This window comes from Plectropomus leopardus, chromosome 14, assembly GCF_008729295.1.
Source record: "Plectropomus leopardus isolate mb chromosome 14, YSFRI_Pleo_2.0, whole genome shotgun sequence".
NCBI lineage: Eukaryota > Metazoa > Chordata > Actinopteri > Perciformes > Serranidae > Plectropomus > Plectropomus leopardus.
The window spans coordinates 2,553,229-2,574,675 of NC_056476.1; the positions used below are offsets into that span (position 1 = coordinate 2,553,229).

General features: G+C 37.7%; 2 protein-coding genes across 2 annotated transcripts in view; both read right to left on the minus strand.

Annotated features, from left to right (window-relative positions):
* eif2ak3 (eukaryotic translation initiation factor 2-alpha kinase 3) overlaps positions 1 to 6,478 on the minus strand; it is a 43,500-nt gene extending 37,022 nt beyond the window's left edge. Inside the window, 1 exon segment of the mRNA XM_042501278.1 lies at positions 5,962 to 6,478. Coding sequence (XP_042357212.1) covers positions 5,962 to 6,290 — 329 coding nt within the window. The 5' untranslated portion in view covers positions 6,291 to 6,478.
* Positions 6,479 to 10,304: 3,826 nt separating this feature from the next.
* On the minus strand, positions 10,305 to 20,291 carry rpia (ribose 5-phosphate isomerase A (ribose 5-phosphate epimerase)). Its single transcript, XM_042500949.1, has 9 exons — positions 19,977 to 20,291; positions 18,580 to 18,640; positions 17,838 to 17,893; positions 16,885 to 16,944; positions 16,600 to 16,664; positions 16,441 to 16,509; positions 15,115 to 15,256; positions 12,192 to 12,291; positions 10,305 to 11,417 (listed from the first exon to the last, which is right to left on the minus strand). The coding sequence occupies exons 1-9, from the start codon at positions 20,151 to 20,153 to the stop codon at positions 11,320 to 11,322; spliced, it is 828 nt and encodes a 275-aa protein (XP_042356883.1). The 5' UTR covers positions 20,154 to 20,291; the 3' UTR covers positions 10,305 to 11,319.
* Between the last annotated feature and the right edge of the window lie 1,156 nt (positions 20,292 to 21,447).

The window sequence follows — 21,447 nt, forward strand, 5'->3', positions numbered from 1 at the left end:
CACCCTTTGAAAACTGCGGAAATTGGTTTGAGTTCTTTCGTAACATAGGAAAAAAAAGCATTGACCAACTTAGCCAGAAATGCCCCAGATATTGCAAGAAATTATTAAAAATGACAAATAAAATTACTTGAAAATTAGTTTTAAAAAAGGGAAGGGAATTGTTAGAAAAATTATGAAAAACTGGGGGGAAAATCCAGAAAACTATATTTATAATGATTATAATGATATACTAATATTTCATATTGTAATTTTTTTATTTTCTGGGTCATTTTCTTTCTTTCTTCCATTCATTTATTTACAGGCAATTTTCGTTGGGCCATGTACTACGTTGCTCATTGCCCTCACCCAGTGTTTTTAAAGGAATCAAACCAACTTGCACAGGTTTCAAAGAGTTAAACCAACACAAACCGTTCTGTGCTTTTTGTTTACAGCAGTGCCGTATGTAAGACATACTGCTGACGCGACACATATCTTATATAAATGAATTGTTAAAAGACATTTTTCTTTCCGTTGTAAATGCGTTTTCTGACATTTAGGAAGTCTTTTTTGTTTAAATTGGCCCATTTGAAGGGAAACACACCTAAATCACGTTTCATTGCTTGCGACATTTCTAAAGTTCAGCGACAATTCTCCTGACAGATGGATGGAAACAGAGCATGGAGTAGAGTATATACTCAGGGGGTGACATTAAAAAGCAATGTGCATGTGTGAAGGTAAGGGAGAGCATTGGGGGAAGGAGAAAGTGTAAGATGAGAGACAGGGTAAATATGAAAGCATGAGAGACAAAGAATAAACGCAAAGGAGAGGCAGACAGGATGTGTGTAAGGTCTTACTGTGTTTTGACACTATAAAAACCTTCCACAAGTTCATTATTTTCTTATCTCGACAAAATCTGTCATCTTTAATGTATTTGTTGTTGTTTTACAGACAGGCCTTTTAATGAATAATTCACCTGCTCAGTCTTGCTGCTCTCAATCTACTTTATTAATTCTTTATCTTATTGACTTCTACATGTCAGTGTCACTGTTTGTTATTTTGATCTTGTGTGACTTCATACCCTCTGCGGCAGCCTTACAAAAACAGTCACACACAGACGAAGTTGAATGTTAATATTTAGATAATCATAGATAATTACCCAGTTAGACTGGTGCAATAATGAGCATTTTGTATCAATATTTGTAGAACATTTTAAAGGCAAAAAATAAAAGAGAGAAAGGAATATTTTAAGACTTGGATTGACATCAGTTTCTTAGTAAAACACAAGAACGACATAATGAGCAACTTGGCAAGAAATATCCTGCAAGATGCAAAAAAAAAAAGTAAAGGGACCGACAAGGCAATTATCTGAAAATAAATTAATAATAATTTTAATTATTATTATTATTTTTTAGCATTTTTTTCTGGTATTTTTCTTTTCCTCTTCTTCTTATTTTAAACTCTTATTTTCAGTTAATTGTCTTGTACCTTCTTACTAATTTCTTGCTCATTTTTGGCCCATTTTTTTTTCAGCGGCACGTCACCGTCTTGTCATGTTTTTGAAAGAAATCAAGCCAGTTTGCTCGAGTTTCAGAAGGTTAAACCTTTAATGCTATGGGCAATATATTCCAAATGTGTTGTGACAAAAGACAACCGAGAGCCAAAAAGTGGTGGCAGACAAAATGTGAATATGCGAGAAAAGTCTTGAAAGACGGAAAAGAGAAAGCGGGAGATGCAGACTGTGACAAAGTGAGAAAGAAGAAAACGCTGCAGCATCAAGTGACAGTCACAAGTAGGTATACGCTGTATGGAAATAGATGCAGGCACAGAAAGCGAGCAGTGGCAGGGTGTGACCGGCAGCAGGATGAACGCTCAGGAGTTTTCCTGCAGCAGCAGCTGAGGTGCCTGGCGGGGGAAATTGCCGGCTTCTATCAGAGAAAACTGCTCCGCTAATTACTTTCGATTTCCTCTCGATACTGTGCTACAGGTGACAGGCAGGACTCTTATCCTCCTTGAAGTCACCATATGTGCCCTCACACCAGAGTTATTTCATCATCTCTTATGATAAGTTTGTGTCCTTGGAGGTGCGCTGAGTGTTAACAGCGAGCCACTTTTTGTCTGCCTGTGCAGTGTATTCTTGTAAACACCATGTGAAAACAGCTTTTTTTTCTCTGCCTTACACAATTTTTCAAAATAACACACACACAACAACTAATTATTCCTCTTGACTCGAGCTACATGGGGCTGACTGCACAGTGTGCTCAGCAGCTCCCTGTTGTGACAAAGCGGGGTTTGTGTGGCATCCCAAATAACAAGAACTAATATCTAATGCTTTGGGGGTTGTCAGAAAGCTTTGCGGTGAGCTTCAAGATAATTCAAAGGGACGGAAAATGGGAAACCTGCTGCATTTTTACCACTCGGTATATAAAGCAGCAGCAAAAAACTTCAGAAGGTCTGACTCTGACAATATTTTCAATTTTATGACTGATTTCAAAGCAAATTAATCTTAAAAAACAAACAGCACATATTAGGGCTGGGCAATTAATCGAAACTGTCATTCGGGACTCTAACCGATGTAATCTTGCCCATGTCGGTTATTTCGGGGGTTTTAATTCTATTAATACTTTCCCCACTGTTTGTGTTCATGTACTGTCCCTTAAAAACATACTACCGCATGTGTAGTCACATGACTCTGACCCGTCCAGTCTGAAACATGGAGGAGAACTTTAACACCAAACCAACGGAGCAACTCCAGCAGCTTGTACCAAAAAAAAATGCCGCGTTTGTCGTTTGGACACATTTTGGCTTTAGTGAAGACAACACCGAACAAAAAGAAGTCAAATGCAAATAAACAGTTTCGGCGACCAATCTGTTTCAACACTTCAAGTACAGCCACGTTACTGAGTATGAACCATACGTGGTTCAGAAAAAGAGACTGACAAGCACCCAGCAACAAGTGCCAAAGCAGCTGTCAATAACACAAGCACTTACAAACGCTGCACCACATGAAAAGGATTCAGGAAGATACTTCGTCAGGGAAGTTGATTTTTGCATTAAAACTAAAATGTGACCTTTTAATAAGATGTTTTCATTCACAGCAATGTATGCTTTGACTTCAACCAAAAAAAGGTTTATCTGTGAGGGTTTCCTTTGCTTACTTTAAAATCACAAAGATAGAATATGCACTCTTTCACCAGAAAAAAAAAACCCATCTTTAACAGCTGAGCATATTAACATACAAACCTTGTCAGCAAACTAAGAGGGCAAAAAAATAATAATAAAATAGATAAATAAATAAATACAAATATTTAAAATTAGAATTAATCTCTACTACTACTACTAATAAATAATAATAATAATAAATAACTGTTAATTTATCGTAATTGAGGTCAAATGTTCACTTAATCGGGATATTGATTTGAGGTCACATCATCCAGCACTTGCACATATAATTGTACAAAGAGAACGATTTAGTGATTGACCTGATGTGCATCGACAACGGAAAGGCACCAAAATAATGTGAGAAGCTGCATCACAGTCAAACAAATCTGTTAAAAAAAAAGAAGAATAACATGGCAGAGAGGGAAGGAACATCATGAAGAACACACTGCGCCAAACATCTAAGGTGGGCGTCAAACCTACTGTTTACCAAGGAAGACAAAATCAATGCCCTACCCACTGCGCCAAGGACTGCCTCTCACTTTGGGCAGCAGCAGCAGCAGCAGCAGCAGCAGCAGCAGCAGGTCTAACGGGGTTCGGTAAACATGTGGTCCGTGTGAAGCTGTAAACTTTTGACTGACAGGATCCTGGGGATTTTCTCAGCTGAGCGACATGGCTTTGCATAATCGTCATAAAATGATAACATGCATGTTTGCGTTCCCGGTACCTGAGCAGAGCACTCGTCAAATGTTTGCTTTTTATTTCAAGTGAGGCAATCTTAAGCAAAGCTACCCCACTTTGTTAAAAAAACAACAGATCCCAGCAGCATCTCAACATGTGAAGACAAACACTTCCGACCATGTATGAAATATGTTTCTCTGAGCTGCACAATCACTTTGTCACAGCTTTAAATTACCAAAAACATCATCACTTGCCTCTGCCAAATTCCCAATCAGCTGTAGTTAATTAAACACACCCCCACTTTATTCCTACTTTACATTTCTCTGCTCGTTTATCTTCTGACAGGCTGAGATAAGCAGTGGATGGTGAGAGGTTTGTATCTCTGCTGTCAAGTGATTAGGACTGTTCCCTTCATGTAATGTGATTTCAGCATGATAATACATGGAAAGCAAATTATCTCAACAGTGCAATGATGAGTGAAGAGGAAAAAACCTGCCGATAACCACCAGTAACAAAGCATGCAGGGCACTGTGCATCTCATCATACTATTGTTAGACAGAAACTTGTTTATTTTTCACATGCACTGACAAAAGAAACTATAGTTATGAACTTGTTAGTGATTTTCTGAGAATTTGGGGGGGGGGGTTGTCTGGAAAAGGGGAAGGCATGGAGGCACTGGACTTGTGTTTTTGTTTTGTTTTTTGACTTAGGGGATGGGTATACAACTTTAAATGGTTGTATTCTGCATTTACTTTATTGCCCATTTTTTAAGAAAAGAAAGTAGTGATTTTTTTTCTTTCATTTTTTTGCTGATTTTTACAGAAACATTTTGGCTTTTTTCCCTTTAAAAATTGTTGGTGATTTTCAAAGAAAAGATTTTGGCAATTATTTTTTCTCAATTTGTTTGGGGTTTGGGGTGATTTAGTCAATTTTGACTTTGAAAGTCTCCAAAACTACATCAGTAATCATAGCCAGAAACTATCTTTGCATTTTTTTCAAATTTGCAACGGTCTTTGAACACATTATGTGGGATGAGCACTGACATCACAACAAATAATGATCATTTATCTAATTCCCTTTATTCTACACTTCAAAATAAACCATTTGAAATAACAAGCATGCACTAAAAACCCAAAGATTTGTTTTCAACATCAGCAATCCACCAAAGAGTAAGTTTCACAACTAATTTAAGTCACCAGAGAAGGCTCAAGAAAACAACAACATTGCAGCCCAGCCACCCCCTCCTCTGATAAATAAAGAACAGTCCCTTAGATCTGTGGACTCAACTGAAAGCATGGCTGCAGAGCGCGAGTGCTGAGAGACAGCGAGATTATAACGTGTATTTCGGCCTTGTTAATGTAACGTTAATAACAGTATTGCACAACGTCCAAAAAACACAAATAACAACCAAGACATGGCAGTGCATCACATGCATAACGATGGAAAGTGCGGTAAAACCCGTAAAAACCTGCCATCATCATCCTCCACCACAAACTTTGCGGTGGATGAAGTGGGGCGTGTTAAGCCCGGACATGCCAACACGATGAAACAGTAAAGTCTACTTCCCAAAAACTTTCACTTTAACAACTTGGAATGACTGGTATGCAGAATAATCATAAAAAGTAACTAGAAAGTGGATGGAAATATGCTTGTCACGTGTCTTTTTCCTGTCTTCTTTCCACGCGTTTTACATCCAAAACTTCAATAGAAAGTCTGCATCCGTTATCCGAAACTCGCTGCCAACGCTGATTTTCATGTTTTATGCTCTGACAGCTCGCCAGCACTTATTAACACGTCTCGTGCGAGAATTTATTAAACGTATAGGGAGGAAAACTGGAATAATAAGCGTTAAAACAAGGTTTATGAGCAACAACAAAGGCAACCACAACAACTTTGGCGTGCAACGCAGAGGCGGAGGAATACAGAGCACGCGACTAACGCACGAGACTGTCCCTCAGCTAGTTAAACAGCGGTTTTTAGCTAATTCTTCAAAATGAAACATAGCTTTTGTGATTTTATTTTATTTGTCACTGTGACTGCTGTCTAAATGCAGCAGGTGATAATTACGCGTCAAACTTCACGTGTCCGATAATGGGTGCATAGCTGCTAGCTGACCGTTAAGCTTTACTTTTTTTTTATTTTTACCTTGTCGGTTGGACATTTCCGCTACTTTCTCCGTATGATTCGTCGGCCTCCCCCGCCGACCCGTTATCGTCGTCCTCCACGGTAACGTCTGCTACAATGACCGGGGCGCCGACGTTTCCCAACGCGCCACGCTCCATGACTCTTGCACCATCTTCCCCGGAGGTCGACCCTGATCCCCGGGTGGTGGCGGCGGCGGCTGCGGCGGACTGCGGCTCCCTCCCGACGGCGGAGCCCTGAGCTTGCGAAGTCCCAAATCCGATGAGCGCTTTCAGCAACAACAGGAGCACCAGGGAAATGCTCACGTTTCCAAAGTGAAGCCCCCTTTCCATTTGTAAGACTGGCACATTAGTGAAATATGAGATTTACACGCCACTGGCCTTGTAAATCTTGACATAAAAAAGTTAAAGTGCACATAAAGAAGCTGCGAAACTGCAAATAAAACTCCGGTGTGTCCTGCAAAACGCCCTTTCAATCCTGTTCTTTAAGTAAACATAAACAGCCACTGGGACACCATGTTATTCCCTTTATACTTGACTCAAGTCTTGCCTTGGTAACGCTAAATCCCGCCTTGTTTCTACACTGGGATTGGACGGTAAAACCCTTAAATTCGTTAAAAATTCATGTAGCCGTCTCTCATTGCGCCGCGCGCCGTCAATCACGCGCACTCGCATACTAAGCAGAACGCGATTGAATCAGAGAGTCGTCACTCAAGAAGGCGGGATTAGAATGTTCCAGCCCCCCAAACAGTGCACCTCATTGGCTAATCCAACGTTCGTCAAACCTACGCGTGCGCACTGGCGGCTGGGAGCAAAAGGTGACGCAAAAAAGTCCCCGATGGCGAATCCTGTGGCGGGCATATGATTGGTGGGATGTGTCGTGGTCTGTCCAATCAGAGAGCGAGTGCCGAAAAGCAGCAACGCTATTGGTGGACGCGTGTTCTCGGTGACCAAACTGCAGCACAGCATTGGATATTTGAGCTGTCATTCACGAGGAGTTGTCAAGACAGCCGACATGAAATCATCAACGTGGCTTCGCTGTAGACTCTAGGTACAGTTCCTGTTCCTGATCACGAGTTTTGTTCTCCCACTTTTGGATTAACAATAGAACAATGACATAATGTCTGATAGAAAAAAAAAATATGAAAGTAAAAGAAGAAGAAAGTAACTTTTAAAAAACAATAAAATTAAATATCAAACTGCATGCCTGCTACGAAGCTTTAAAGTTCTTAATGTTTTCATGCATTTACATAAAATGACAGTTACTTAAAGCTATCACGTACTGCATTAGCAGTTGTACAGACAGATCAACGCGAATAGGATATAATTTAATAATGGTTTAGGAGGTATATGAGGACACTGAGCACACACCTTGCAGCAGAATCAAGTAGCTTGCATTTCTGGCGCCTCTAAGTGACCACAATGGAGAACTGCACCATCAAGTTTTGTTTTTATTTTACGGTCATCTTTGGTTGCAAAGTTTCTTCTCTGCGGTCGTTGACATAAAAAAATATATATATATATAAAAACCCTGTCATTTCAAAGACTATGTTCATCCAAATTATGAAAATAAAATGTTACCTACCTCTGCTGAGGAATACAAGGATTGCAATGAACAATTATTTTAATTATCAATACATTTTAGGATTATTTTGTTTATTAACCCCATTTCAAAACACCTTCTTGGTTTGGCTTTTATTATGTATGGATTTTCTATATTGCTGTTCTTTTGAGAATTACTTGGGATTTGGAAGAAAATAAATAAAAACTTTAAAAACAAAATTGGAAAAGATAAATAGGTAAGAAAAAAAGAAAGGCAGCAGAACAAAAATACACACATAAATATAGATATAGATAAAAAAAAAGTTATCGTTTTCTGGACATTTTCCCCTATTTTGTATATTATTTTAATTTTTTAATAATTTCTTCTTCACGTAATTTTCTTGTCACCTTTTCTTAATTTCTTGCAATTTATGGGACATTCTTTAGACATTACTATTTAACCATGTTTTCTAAAGAAAATATTAAATTGGCTCAGGTTTGAGTTAAAATGCATGTAAAAGGGGTCTGAATGCAGTACAAGACAACTGATGTCATTCCAGGTTTCTAAGGATTAACTGACTTTGTGTTTCTGCGGTGTTGTTTATACGGTCTCTGTGTTTTCTGTTATTTCTTTATTATTATTGTGTCTTTTCTTGTGTTGTTTTTGTAAGGTTTTTTTTATTGTAGAGTCCTTTGGTGAGCTGTTGTTAACTCTGTAGGTGCTTTATAAATAACTGTGGGGTGAATTGGTCTATAAATTAGGAAATTAGCCCAAGTTGAAACGTGTTTGTTTGGTTTTCGACTAACAGTCCAAAACTCTAAGATACTCACATTACTATCATAGAAGACAAAGCACGCCGGCAAATATTCACATAATTTTAGCCCCCAAAAAGGCTTAAATATTCAACTTTCAAAGTTGTTGGCAATTTATTTTCTCACAGCCGACTAATTGAATTATTGACAGAAATACAAGTTTTCATTCAGTCATTAGAAATAAAACAAGGACTCATATTGTCTTTCATCATTACAGTTCTTTATTGACTGGCAAAGAAAATAGTACCTTCACAACAAAATCATTTTCACAGTCAACTGGTTAAGAAAAGAAAAAGAAATGCTGGTGCAAAAATATCCAACATGGTGTACAACTTGTACTGATCCAAACTGGCCCCATATTCCCAGTTCAGATAACCTCGACTTTGTCTGCACGCCACTGAGGCGTATACATCCTCAAACTCATCTGCTTACGTTTGACTTATGAGGGGAATCAGACTCGGATAGAATCGGACCGCCCGCGCTTAATAACAGTGGCTTGGAGACAAATTTTCTTGATTACATTACATTTTTCAGCCTTGATGTTCTCCTGAGACTTTCAGAGCTGCACATACAAAAACGTAAACATACAACAAATAAAGTATAAGGCATCCCGAGCCTAAAGCAAGAGTGAATAGCTGCATTCAAAAATGAAAGAAACCAATCATATGCAGAAAACAACAAAATATCCCAATTTTCAAACAAATGATGGACAACTGCTTGTAACTGGAAAGACAACTTGACTATTTCAATCTCTGAGAAAAGGAATGATGAGCTTCTGATTACTTCATGAGGGCATGGGGGGGGGCAAACCCAAGTATTTTCAGACAATATAAAAAGACTACCATGTTATTGACACACATCATTTCACAGAAACTTGCAGCACACCGAGTATGAAATCTTATATGCAACGTTTTTTTTTGAGACTTCAAATCTTGAAATTTTTAGAAATGATTTTCAGTTCAGATAAAACCTTGTGGAACAAACCGAGGCAACATGAAATACATTGGATGTCTCATTTTGGAAGCTACACAGATTAAATCAAACCTTTTGTCTTAAGCAGCTGCATTGCTGATGCATTTATATAGAAAACTTTCCTAAAAACTGGTGCAGCTGCTTTTCACATGTCGCAGTGATTCTGAGTGGCAGTTGTTCCAACAATACGACAAGCTACATAATATATTTTGCTACATCTGATTAAAACAGTGTTCTGCTTCTGCGTGCCAAGGCACATAAAACATAGTTGTATTGCTGTTGGTTCAGATTGCAGCTACATCGCTTCACAATTAATCCTGATCATTTTACAGTATAAGTGCCCATCATTATTACCCCAAAATGTTCTAAAGGTCTCTATATTTAAAACTAAGATGATGGCACAAGACATGCTGTGACCAGATGGTTTGTGCAACGATATGAAATTGTAGTACAAACAACTTACAGGCACACAAAAGAGTCCACAAAGCCGAGGATGTGCATGCATGAAAATACACATGAACAGTGAAATTGTGGACTTTAACTGCTGACTGATGAGTGTAACAATACAGGAACAGCTGTTGAAAGATTTCCCAAACTCACTCAGGAAATCAGATAATTGGTCCGTGGTAACATTGGCTGTCAATTGCTAAAATTCATAGTCAACAAGAAGAGCTTCCATTTCTTCACAACAAATCCTACCGGCCAGTGAAATCACTACATTTGACCAATAGCCTAAAAATCCTGGCATGAGTGACAGCCGATGCACTTTTAAAACTCTGAAACTTGAGAAAAATAGTTTGATGTCTTTCAAAAACACAAGAAAAATCATTTTGAGCAAATTGGAAAGAAATGCCCTCAAAATTGCAAATTATAAGGGGAAATTATATAGGGAGGATTATTAGATATAACCCAATTTCAAGAAAACGTTATTTTTTATTCCTAAATCACACATTCAAAGTTATGATAAAGAAAAAAAATATATTATTGAGCAATTTTTTAAAGGTGATTTTCTTGTTTGTATTTGTTTTTTTATGCTCTTTTTTGTGCTTATTTTTACATAATTTTGCAACTTTTTACTAATTTCTTTGAGTCATTTCCTGTGGTCAGCTGCTCGTCGCCTTCTTCCTGCGTTTTTGAAAGAAATCAAGCCTTTTTACTCGAATTTCAAAGGGTTAAAAGCCAGTAGCGTCTACATTACATTTTTCACAGCCCACCTCTGTGCCATGTTGTATGTGGGCGACATTATTAGGCTGTCACGTGTCTCTAATAACCAAATAATGGAAGCTTCACACCTGCACCACAGGGTTTCCCTAAATTATCAGGGATCTCATTAATTTTTGGAGCTTTTTTTCAACTTTAATTAGCATATTAATTACAGACATTAATTTCTTAAAAAAATAACTTGATGTTGTAGTATAGAGTTCATATTACTCCTCTTTCTGGGATCTAATTAAACAAAAACACTTGAAGGCATATCAGCTTTCTGACTGCGCACAGTGTCTCCAGCCTTCACTTGACGAGAGGACTCGTTTGCAGCAGCTGAGCAGATGGCGAGAGTTTGATGTACGATTATGAGCTTTTTAGTTGTAACTTTAATAGCATCATTTCTTTTAATAGGACCTAAAATATAATCTCAAGGCACACCTTAGTTTCAATCTGCAGCACTGCAGTGATTCACCGGCAGCTCTGCAGACATTCAGTCAAACCCGCTAATTACAGTAAGAGCCGACATTCCCAGTGAAACCAGGCATGCAAACTGTGCAATGCAGACTAAAAAAATTACAAGAGATGCACTTGATTTTACTCATCAGGCACTTTTAAACTCACAGTGTCAGAAGCACCACCTGCAGGATGAGAAAAACCAAGTGATCCTTAAATGTATCTGGTTCTGAGATGTATGTATGTTTCGTCCAGTTCTGCAGAAGGTGCAGCTGTGTCCAAAAACAGTGTGAGAGCGGGCGTAAATCATAAACACGGCACTTGTGGGAAAAGTGAGGTCATTAATGAGGAGGGGCGACAGTGAAGATGGTACTCCTCAGTTGACTGGAGGATCCCGAATCTGCACGCTTCCATCCTCCATCCCGAAGTAGGCCCGTTCAGCCATGCCGACGAAGAGCCCCGTCTCCACCACGCCTGAAGAGGACACACTGTTTAGCTGGACCACAGAGGTCAAATCCCTTTTTTTTTTTTAAAGCTGATTATCAATTATGTGTAATTGAAAAAGCTGCTTTTGTCTTAAAGGGTGAGTTCACCCTAAAATAAAAAATACATTATTTCCATCTTACCTGTTGTGCTATTTATCAGTCTAGATTGTTTTACTGGGAGTTACTGAGTCATAGAGATATCTGACTTTTCTCTAATATAATGGAACTAGATGGTACGCAGCTTGTGGTTCCAAAAGCACACACAAAAACAAAAAACAAAAAAAAAGGAAATAAAAAAAAATTGGGAAAAAATTAGTAAAAAAAAAAAAAAGACAGAAAAAAGGACAGCAATGCCTCTTTTCAGAAATCAGAAATTTTAAAAAAAGTAAAAAAGAAAAGAAAAGACAACAGCAATGTCTCAATGACCTTGTTGACAGCAGTTTCATGTAGGAACTATTTTCTTTCTACTGAACTACACCTGCGAACCACACCTCTGTGCAGAAATAAGTGTGCAAGGACGAGAATGTTACAGCTAAGCCGAGGAGGTCATTAATGTTTACATCTCACACTGTCGTGAGCACAGGCCTCTTGCCCATAATTAGATGCACACTTCTCGCTGTGCAGTGATACGGTTGGTGAATGTAGTTCAGTAGAAAGAAAATAGCTCCTGCATGAAACTCCACAAGTAATCGGGTCTTAATTTCTGGAAAGAGACATTGTTGATGAGTTTTTCAGATGTATTTTTTTGGCGCTCGTCCCTCACCTGGAATCATCTTGATTGCCGTGTTGACTTCCTTCCAGTTCTGAGCGCGCTCAAACTTCCAGTCCAGGATGAAGTTGCTGTTGTCAGTGACCACAGGACCCTGAGAGACAGACAGACAGACACATCAGACCCCAACCATCTCTCGTTTAAATTATTCCAAATTTAAGGTCAAAACTGTGATCTAAGAGGGCTGCAAGCCAAGTGAGACAAAAATGTGTTTATACCAACAAGTATCAAACTAACTAAAATGTCGAGTCAGTTTTTTCTGAGTAACTACAGTGTGACCATGACGGAGTTAAACAAAAGTGCATGACAGAAGAGAGTTTTCATTTGAAGCTCCAACAGTTTTAATTTCAAGGACTTTGTTCTCCAGCGCACTCTGACAAGACACAGATTACAATAAATCTCGAAACAACACTTTCTTTTAAAACTGGATGGGACAAAGTCGAGGTAACTCAGAGGCCTTGATGCCTCTGCAGCTTTTCAAAGGTTTTACAGTTAGAGAAGTAACGTCTATGAAGTATTATTAAGGGATCGTGTGTAACTGTGAGGCAGCTTTTGGTTAACTAACATGTCAGTTATCGCGGCGGCCCCGGATACAAACGGAAACTTGTCCACTCATTAGTGCACAAACTGCTTCAGGCTCAGCCGTCAAAAGGACGCAACAAACACAAAGAGCCGAATCACAAACAGACTCTGCTGTCTCTTGCTGGATGTTAAAGGAACTGAGTAGGAAGTAAATGATTAAAGTTCTGCTCTGCAGGCTGTTAACCCTTTAAATCGAGATCAACATCAGTTTGTCACGGTGCAGGCTGGTCAGCAGGTCAATGACGAGAAACAACAGGGCCGCTGAGTTTATGATTATTTCTCTCTTTATTTGTTCATTAGTTATTTTCAAGGCAGAACATGAAGAAAGGGCGCTAACAGGCGCAGCTAATTATTATCTTTTTTTTTTTTTTTGGCGCTCTAAGCGACCTCCTATATCTCCTCTGCCAAGGGCCGCCCTGGACAGCATATTTCCTCCTTGTTCACTGATGATCTAAATAAGTCGCTAAATGTTTCTCCTGCTGCGTTTTTTTGAAACAACGCCGCTGAGAGGGTCCGAAAAGCCGCTAAATAGCGATAAAGTCGGCACGTTAGTAGTCCTCTCCTCCCGTCACCCTGGGACCTTAGATCATCTTGTTCATTTATTTGTTTGAAACCATGGCAACACGGGCCAAAACAAAGCAATCTAAGCTTATTATTATCGGTTCTATTTATCAGCCGAAAGTTGTATATTTGGAATTATCGGTATGACATCATGAGTCCCATTTTCGGGCGATAAGATCCCGATAATTATCGTGCGTCCCTAATTATAATTATATAGCCTAACCTATTCAAAATTAGATCACAAAGAAAAATTGTTTTATTGTTTATATTTATCATTTTTATTTTTATTTATTTGCTAATTTCAGGTAATTTTCTTGCTAATTTAGAGGACGTTTCTTGTGAAGTTGCTCATTGCCTTCTTGCCATGTTTTTTTTTTTAAAGAAATTAAACCAATAACCTCAGGTTTCAAAGGGTAATAAGGCAGACAGAGTACATGTGTAATTTTTATCCTCTGTTTCCAGTCCGAACTTCCTTCAGTTTTACATAAGCTTTTCCTTAAACATGCCCTGTGGAGTAATAAAAGTTACGCTCTCATTCACAAGAACACCCTGTGTGAATCCTCGAGGTCTTACAGACGTGTTCAACTTTTTTTCTAACACTTTTTGCAAAGCCGTTTTTTATGCATCTTAAATAGTGCAATGTTTAACTGCCTTCCTACTAGCTTGCAGTCCTCTTCATGACCTTTGCTTGCAAATTGCATCATACGGTGCAGATCAGCTGAACAGTGTGAGGCCATTGGTTGGACTTTGAGTTACGTCATCAGTGTGCACAAGACAAACAAAAAAGGGACTCATTCAAGTTCCATAGTCCTACAGCCAAAAACCCCACAGGGTATTTTCCCCCCCGAACAAACACAGAAAAATAATGCAGTTACATTTGGAATGACATTGTAGTCATTAGGGCTGCACAATAAATTTACTTTTAACCATAATTGCAATGTCAGCTTGTGTTCAAATATACATTGCGAAAGTCTGATAGTGTATCAGTAGAAAACTGCACTTTAAAATGTCACTTTTTTTATTGTGGCCTTTGCTCAATGTTCAAGAATGCTGGAAATTTTCCTTTTTTTTTTTATTCAACAAGCAATTTGTTCTGTCGTATCAGTACATCAAAAGAAGCAGAAAGACAAATTATAAATGTGATATTCAACAAAGTTGAACTTGCTTAATATTGCGCAGCTCTAGTATTTATATTAGTCAATAATGACTTAAAACTTAAGGAGCAGGTGACGTTAAATGTTTTTACATTTAAAATGAAAGAGTTCAAAGCAGATTCTACAGGATTTTAATGTTTTTAGCTTGTTTGGCTGTACAAGTGACTCCCAGGAAGTTAGATAGTTCTCTTTAATGCTTATTTTAGTGCTTATGAATTGATTCTTGTGTCTTTTGTCTCTGCAACTTTGTGTTTTCACTACTGTCTTCACCAGGTCTTCCTTGAAAAGGAGATTCCTGATTTTCAATGGGAATGAAAATAAATAATATCTGGTTGAAAGAGGACTGAACAGATAAAGATTAACTGAATGTATTGCTTAAGTAAAATTGCCTCTTCTAGTTTTATTTCTTTAGTTTTGTCATCATGACGACTCAGCATTCTTGACCTGGACCTTAAGACAACCACAAGCCACAGGAATGAGACCACGAGGGAACCACAGTGCAGCATGAAAACCAAAAATCAGAAATAAACTCACACGAAACAGAAAAAAAAAAAAAAATGATCTGCTGTCACAAACAAAAAAGGATAAAGAAGTGGCAGGCAAATAAATCCTCCACTTACTGCTTTGCTGACAGCCATCCGTAAGTTGGCCTCCCCTCCGAAACGTTTGGCTATCGTCCTGGAGACGGGAACGTACGCCATGGGGATCACCTCGATGGGAACTCCCTTCTTCCACTGCTGACCCAGAGCCTTGGAGTCCTTCCTGGGAGACGACAAGGACGGTAAAAACCCAAATTTCGACAAATGTAGGGTTCCCACACATTTTCATGAGCACAATTCAAAACTTTTCCATGATTTTTCAAGGACCCCCAATAATATTTCACAGACTTTTACAAAGAATAACATGAAGGTTTGTAAAGTAGTGATGAGGAATGAATAAAACTTTGTGATTGAATTTTCAGTTAAAGCTCTCAGCTGCTGTTATTGATAACGAAGTCTAATACAAAAAAATGCAATTAACCCTTAGGGCCCGCTTTGATAACACATGCACTCGTATCGCCCTGCACACAAAATGCGCTTTTCAAAATAAGGCTTTTAAAAAAATATCATATAAATTAATGTTATTTTTTACTTTCATTGAGTTAATTTTGCAACAAAAATCAATCCTAATCATAAATATAAAATACTCATTAATTCTGGAATTTTAACCCTTTAAATGCCTGTTTTTTGTCATAATGCTACTATGTTTTTAGTTAATCATATTTTTAGTTTTAGTTGTTTTATTATCAATACAAGACACGCCAAGTAGATGTTTTTATCACCAGCCTGGGATATGTCAGTGATTTGCAGCAACATTGATTATGACAATGTACTGAGTGAAAATAGAATGTATTTTCTCCATATGCCAAATATGGTAAAAAAATTAAAAACATGTAATCAGGTGGAAAATAGTAAAAATGACAAATTTCAAGTCAAAAGCCCAAAATGACTCCCAGAAATGACACAATACATGTATTTATACTTTGATGGCTGTGGGATCAAAAATGTCATTTTGAATGGGTTTCAGTGGAGCATTTTTTTCACTTTAAAGTCTGAATGTAACAATTTGGTTTCCACAGTGTATTTTAGACTTATTGTGGGAGCTGAGCTGGAAATTTAAAAATTATACAAAGATACACAATTTTACCAATATGTATACCAAACACAGCCAACATTATCAAAAAAGTTATCAAATGAAAAGTGTGTAAATGCATCAACCGGTCCTTAAGGGTTAAAGTTTACTGAACTTTGGAAAACAGCAGCCTCTAAACCAGCTAATACATAAAAACTTAACAACTCTTCAATGAAAAACCACAAGATAAATCCATTTGTACCTTTCAGGGAAGGCAAAAACACTTTCTCAAGCAATAACACATCTCCTTTCCAGGCAAACTATCAAATTCAAACCTGTAGTCTGCAATGACAACGAAGTGTTTAGCGCAGCCGGCGACGATCTTCTCCTGCGTCAGGCAGCCGCTGTGAGACACAGAGAGGACGACTGTGAGACAGAAATCAGACGAGACGCCGGCAAAGTTCTGCTGTTGTGTTAAACTGTGCAGGACTCACCCTCCACCTTTTATCAGCGTGAGATCTGCGTCCACTTCGTCCGCTCCGTCAATCGCCACGTCCAGCTGTGTGGGAAGAAGGTGAACTTGTTAGCAGACAACAAGGCGAAGGATCCGTTCTCTACAAACTGCATCAGCCAGCTCCACCATTCATGTTTCTATTGTCACAGCTGCACAGGCGAAATTTTCGCTGCAATTCAAGCTGACAGGGGTTAGAGCGCCAACATATTGCGGCTCTTCCTCATTTCCGTGGCTTTCAGATTCATTTGTAACGAGCTCGTCATACCTCTGGGTGCCTGTCCAGATCCGACAGCGTGAGGCCGTGCTGCAGAATCAGCTGACGAGCCTGTGGGAGGACGAGCCGAGAGACGGGACCAAATGTGACGACCGGCGAAGGGGAGACAAAAAGCAGAAAAGATGTGATACCATTTTCAATCTGATTTTTTTTGTGTGCATTTTTGTAGAAAAAAATATGTGAAATCGAAATGTATAAATTTAATTTATCTTCTCTTGAAAGTCACTTTGATTAAGGCGGCAAATAACGATCATTTTCATTGTCTGTTAATCGGATGATTATTTTCTCAATTAACCCATTAGTTGTTTGTTTGTCAAAATAAATGTTAGAAAATGTTGGTAAATTCCAATCAGTGTATCTAAAAGATGATGTCCTCAGATGTCTTATTTTGTCCACAACTCAGATGCTGTTTACTGTCACAGAGGAGTAAAGAAACCAGAAAATATTCACATTTATGAAGTTGAAATGAGAGAATTTCGACTTTTTTTTCTAAAGAAATCACTCAAACCAATGACAATGATAATTATTATTATTATTATAATTATAATAATAATAATCTTTATTCATAGAGCACTTTTCAAGCTTGAGCATAGTGCTTCCCTGATTATATAAAATAGAATATTTATATTTAAAAAATAGATTAACTGCCAATAAAAGATTAAACTCTTGAATTTAAAACAAAGATTTATATTTTTTTCAATTATTAAATTAGTTGGAAACTAACTGATGAGTTGTGGCAGCTCTACTCTGAATAAATGTGTTTTTTTTTATTCATTTAGACAAAAGAAAAAGGGAAGATTATGTGTGGTAATGAGTTGCATTCAAAGCCGCAAAGTTGCAGCACACGCTGTTGACAAATACTGTGCACACATCATTACACCACCAGGATGAAAATAATTAGCAGTCATGCTGAGCTATAATAAGAATAAATGTCTCAAACCAACCTGGAAGGAGGTGGGCACACACACGATGTTGAGTTTCTCCTGACGCACTCGCTCAGCTGGAGGGAAAACATGCACAAAGTTAAAAGAAAATTTTAAAAAATCCAAATGTTGCTGCCTATGCTGTATGAAATTACACAATTCACTTGTAATCTTGTAATAATAAAGCAGACAAACACATTTTACATAAAGACTTCCATTACGTGCACAGCTGAACAGGAGGGGTGCGAATCAGCAGAGGCCCCCCAGTAAAATATTTCACCACACTTAGGTCGGTCACAATATATTTTTTTTGTAATTTTTTGCGATATTCGGAGTATTGCAAAATGCCTATATATAAAAATAATAAATGTTAAAATATATATATTGCAATTTATTACATTTTTTCACCTGCATATTTAAAAAAAATCTAATTAGATAAAACAGATTTTAACAATGTTTTTAGCCTGTTCATCTCACTTAAGTTGTATTTGCAATATAAATAATAAAATAACATTTAAAAATAGATACCTTGCATCCGTGTTTCGATACAATATAACCACACAAAATACAACACAATGTTACATCAATGTTTTCCGCCCGCTCTCACAGAGCAGACTGAACTTCATCATCAAAAAAGAAGCAGAGAGCTTCAATTTACTTTTTGTAGCAAAGTTATTGTGTGAAACGTCAAAAGTTTGCTGTTTAGATGTCATTTCTGTAAATTCTCATGGATTAAAATCAGATTTAAAATAGTTTCATTTACCTAATCTGTCCACAGCGTAAACAATAGTAGATCCGCTGCCCACTCCGACCACCTGGTTGTTCTGCAAGAGACAGAAAAGAGCTTAAACTGATGCAACATTTCACAGCGGGCCTAAAAAATGTCTCTGCAAGCGCAAACCTGCAGTGAACTCAGTGACATTAACTTGACAGGAGGTGTTAAAGAAGCAGAAAGGATGGACAGAATTACAGGAACAGTGGAGTTGTTACATTATAATGTATTTGTGTTAATTGTTTTTGTCAAATTCTGCAGGAATGAAACATTATGAACATTTAAAACTCTCTTTCTGTAACAGTTTCAACAAAACAACATACAATACGTCTTACAGGGGTATCATTTATTTCAGGGACTGTTTGTTATTTATGAGGAGGGAGGGGGAGGTGCAAAAAGGGGGAGACATGTCAAATTTTTTTTTAAGCACTGAAGAGGGACTAATTTTTTAAAATTATTTTGGCTTAAGGGAGGGGTACACAGCTTTAACTACCTGTATTCTTATTTTTTTTTTTACATTATTTATTTCATTTATTTAATTTTAAAATCACCAAAATTAGCTAGAAACTGTAAAAACAGAAATCATCATTGGATTTTCAAATTTGAATGTTCCTTGAGCCCTTTATGTCAAACAAATGCTTTCGCTATAAAAAAATGCAAGAGTTATAAAACATATTTAAATTTTAATTTCACTTTTAACACTAAAACATAAAGTTTTTAAAACGACTTATTTTTGAAGGAGGGAGGGTCGTGCATTTTTCCCAAATTACTCAGTGGGTGTTAAGGAAAAATAAATGTAGCTTCAAGGAAGGAAACAAGAGTTAAAGTTACACACCAGCCATCCCCTCCTCTGATAAATAATGAACAGTCCCTTAGTATTTAATTTCATGACCCAAAACTGTCCATATGTTACATTTCTGCTCCATCAAAGCCGCATTATCTAATATAAAATTGCAATCAATAGTTTTAATAGTACTTAATGCGTGCATAATGCACGAGAAAGCCTCTGTGTCTCATTCTGCAGGTTTAAATCATGCATAACATGTTAGCTCCTCTATTTCTGTTTATCCATCACCTAAACCTGCACCGACCGTCTTGCTAGCAGCTAGCACACGCTGTAACATGCGGTCTATATATTTAGTCCTTAATGCCGAACAAAGTTATCCAACTATCCCGGGTCAAGCATGCATAACACCGAGCTAATTCCCCCCCAAACCGTGCAAGTTAGGTAATAAGTTAGCAAGCTAAGCTAACGGTACTTTCTGAGTTTTTTTGGAGCTAACTTTGCTAGCATGTGCAGCTAAAGACTGAGCAGCTAAACTACAGGCTAACAGGCTGACAGGACACATATTTAGTAAACAGTTTTTAATAGTACAGCTCAGTGTTACCTGGACGTGGTTATCCACAGCGGCGTAAGCGGCCAGTTTCTTCGCCTCCTCTGCCATGTTAGCTGCACTCAACACACGCACGTGCCTCCGGCCGCTGACAGTCGCGAGCTTCCAGGATGCTGCAGAGAGGGATCCAGCTGCGAGTTTTGTAAAGGAGACCCACCCCTGGAGTCTCATGACCCGGCCCACAGCACACAGACACACACTCGACACACACACACAGGCCCACAGACACACACGGCCTCTCAACAGGAAGTTGCAGCTTTTTAAGTTTGTTTTTAATCCAGTTTGACAGCAGATCAGCTGAGCTGCGTCTTATCAGATGACTTAGAGATCTGCGGTGAACTGCGCAGGTGCAGAACAGACACAAAAACAAACAAGAGCCTGCACCCAGAGGGGCTCAACCGTTTTTTTTTTTTTTTTTTTTTTTTTTGGCTTTTTAACACTCACTCGTATCTCTTTGCGCACAAAATGCACATTTCAAAATCAAGCATTAAAAATTATTTTCTACTTTCATTAAGTCGTTTTTTTCAACCAACATCAGTCCTAGTCATAAATATTAAATACTCATTAATTTTCAGAAATTTAGTTTTTTTTCCCATTATGCCACTATGTTTGAAGAGTGAAAAAAACACAAAAAATGAATCATTTTGAATACACTACATGCATAGTAGATTTTTTTTATTATTGCAGTCTATGGGATATGTCGGTAATCAGCAGCAACACTGATTTTTATACATTATTATTGTGCAGATCATATACTCAAACTCATAATGCACTTTTTAAATTTAAGCTTTAAAAATATTATACAGTATAATATTATACATACATTAACTGATTTTCTACTTTCATTGAGTTATTTTTTTAAAAACCAACATCAGTCCTAATCATAAATATGAAATATTCATTAATTTTCAGAATTTAACCCTTTAAATGGCAGGTTTTTAGATTTAAAAATCACACAAGCATGAATTATTTTTTTGTTTTTTTATGCCATATGCATGAACACAGCCAAAATTATACATATATTTTTTTTTTAAAAGTGCATAAAATACACCAAACAGACCCTGAGTGTTAATGCAATATCTGATCATTTAAATTTAAACTACCTCATGCAGTCTGACACTGATGATGATTTTCACAGAGGTAGGAAATGTTGGGCTGAATGTCTAAATATTGTCCTGAGGGGGGCACCAGAGGAAAAGAAATTAGGTCGATAAAATGTAAATGGTCTATCCTCTTGGGAGCATAGTTGTTCTCAGCAGTTATTTTTATGTGCAAAAAGTTGACATTTTTGGCCTGAGGGTGGTGCAAGAGGAAAGTATATAAAAAAAATAAAAATAAAAGAAGGGGTTATTCTCTACGGAGCTGGAAACTTGCTCTGTAAATTGCACTGGAGCCAATCAGCTAATTAGATTTAGATATTTTTTTTATGTGTGTGTGTGTGTGTGTGTGTGTGCAACAGAGTGTT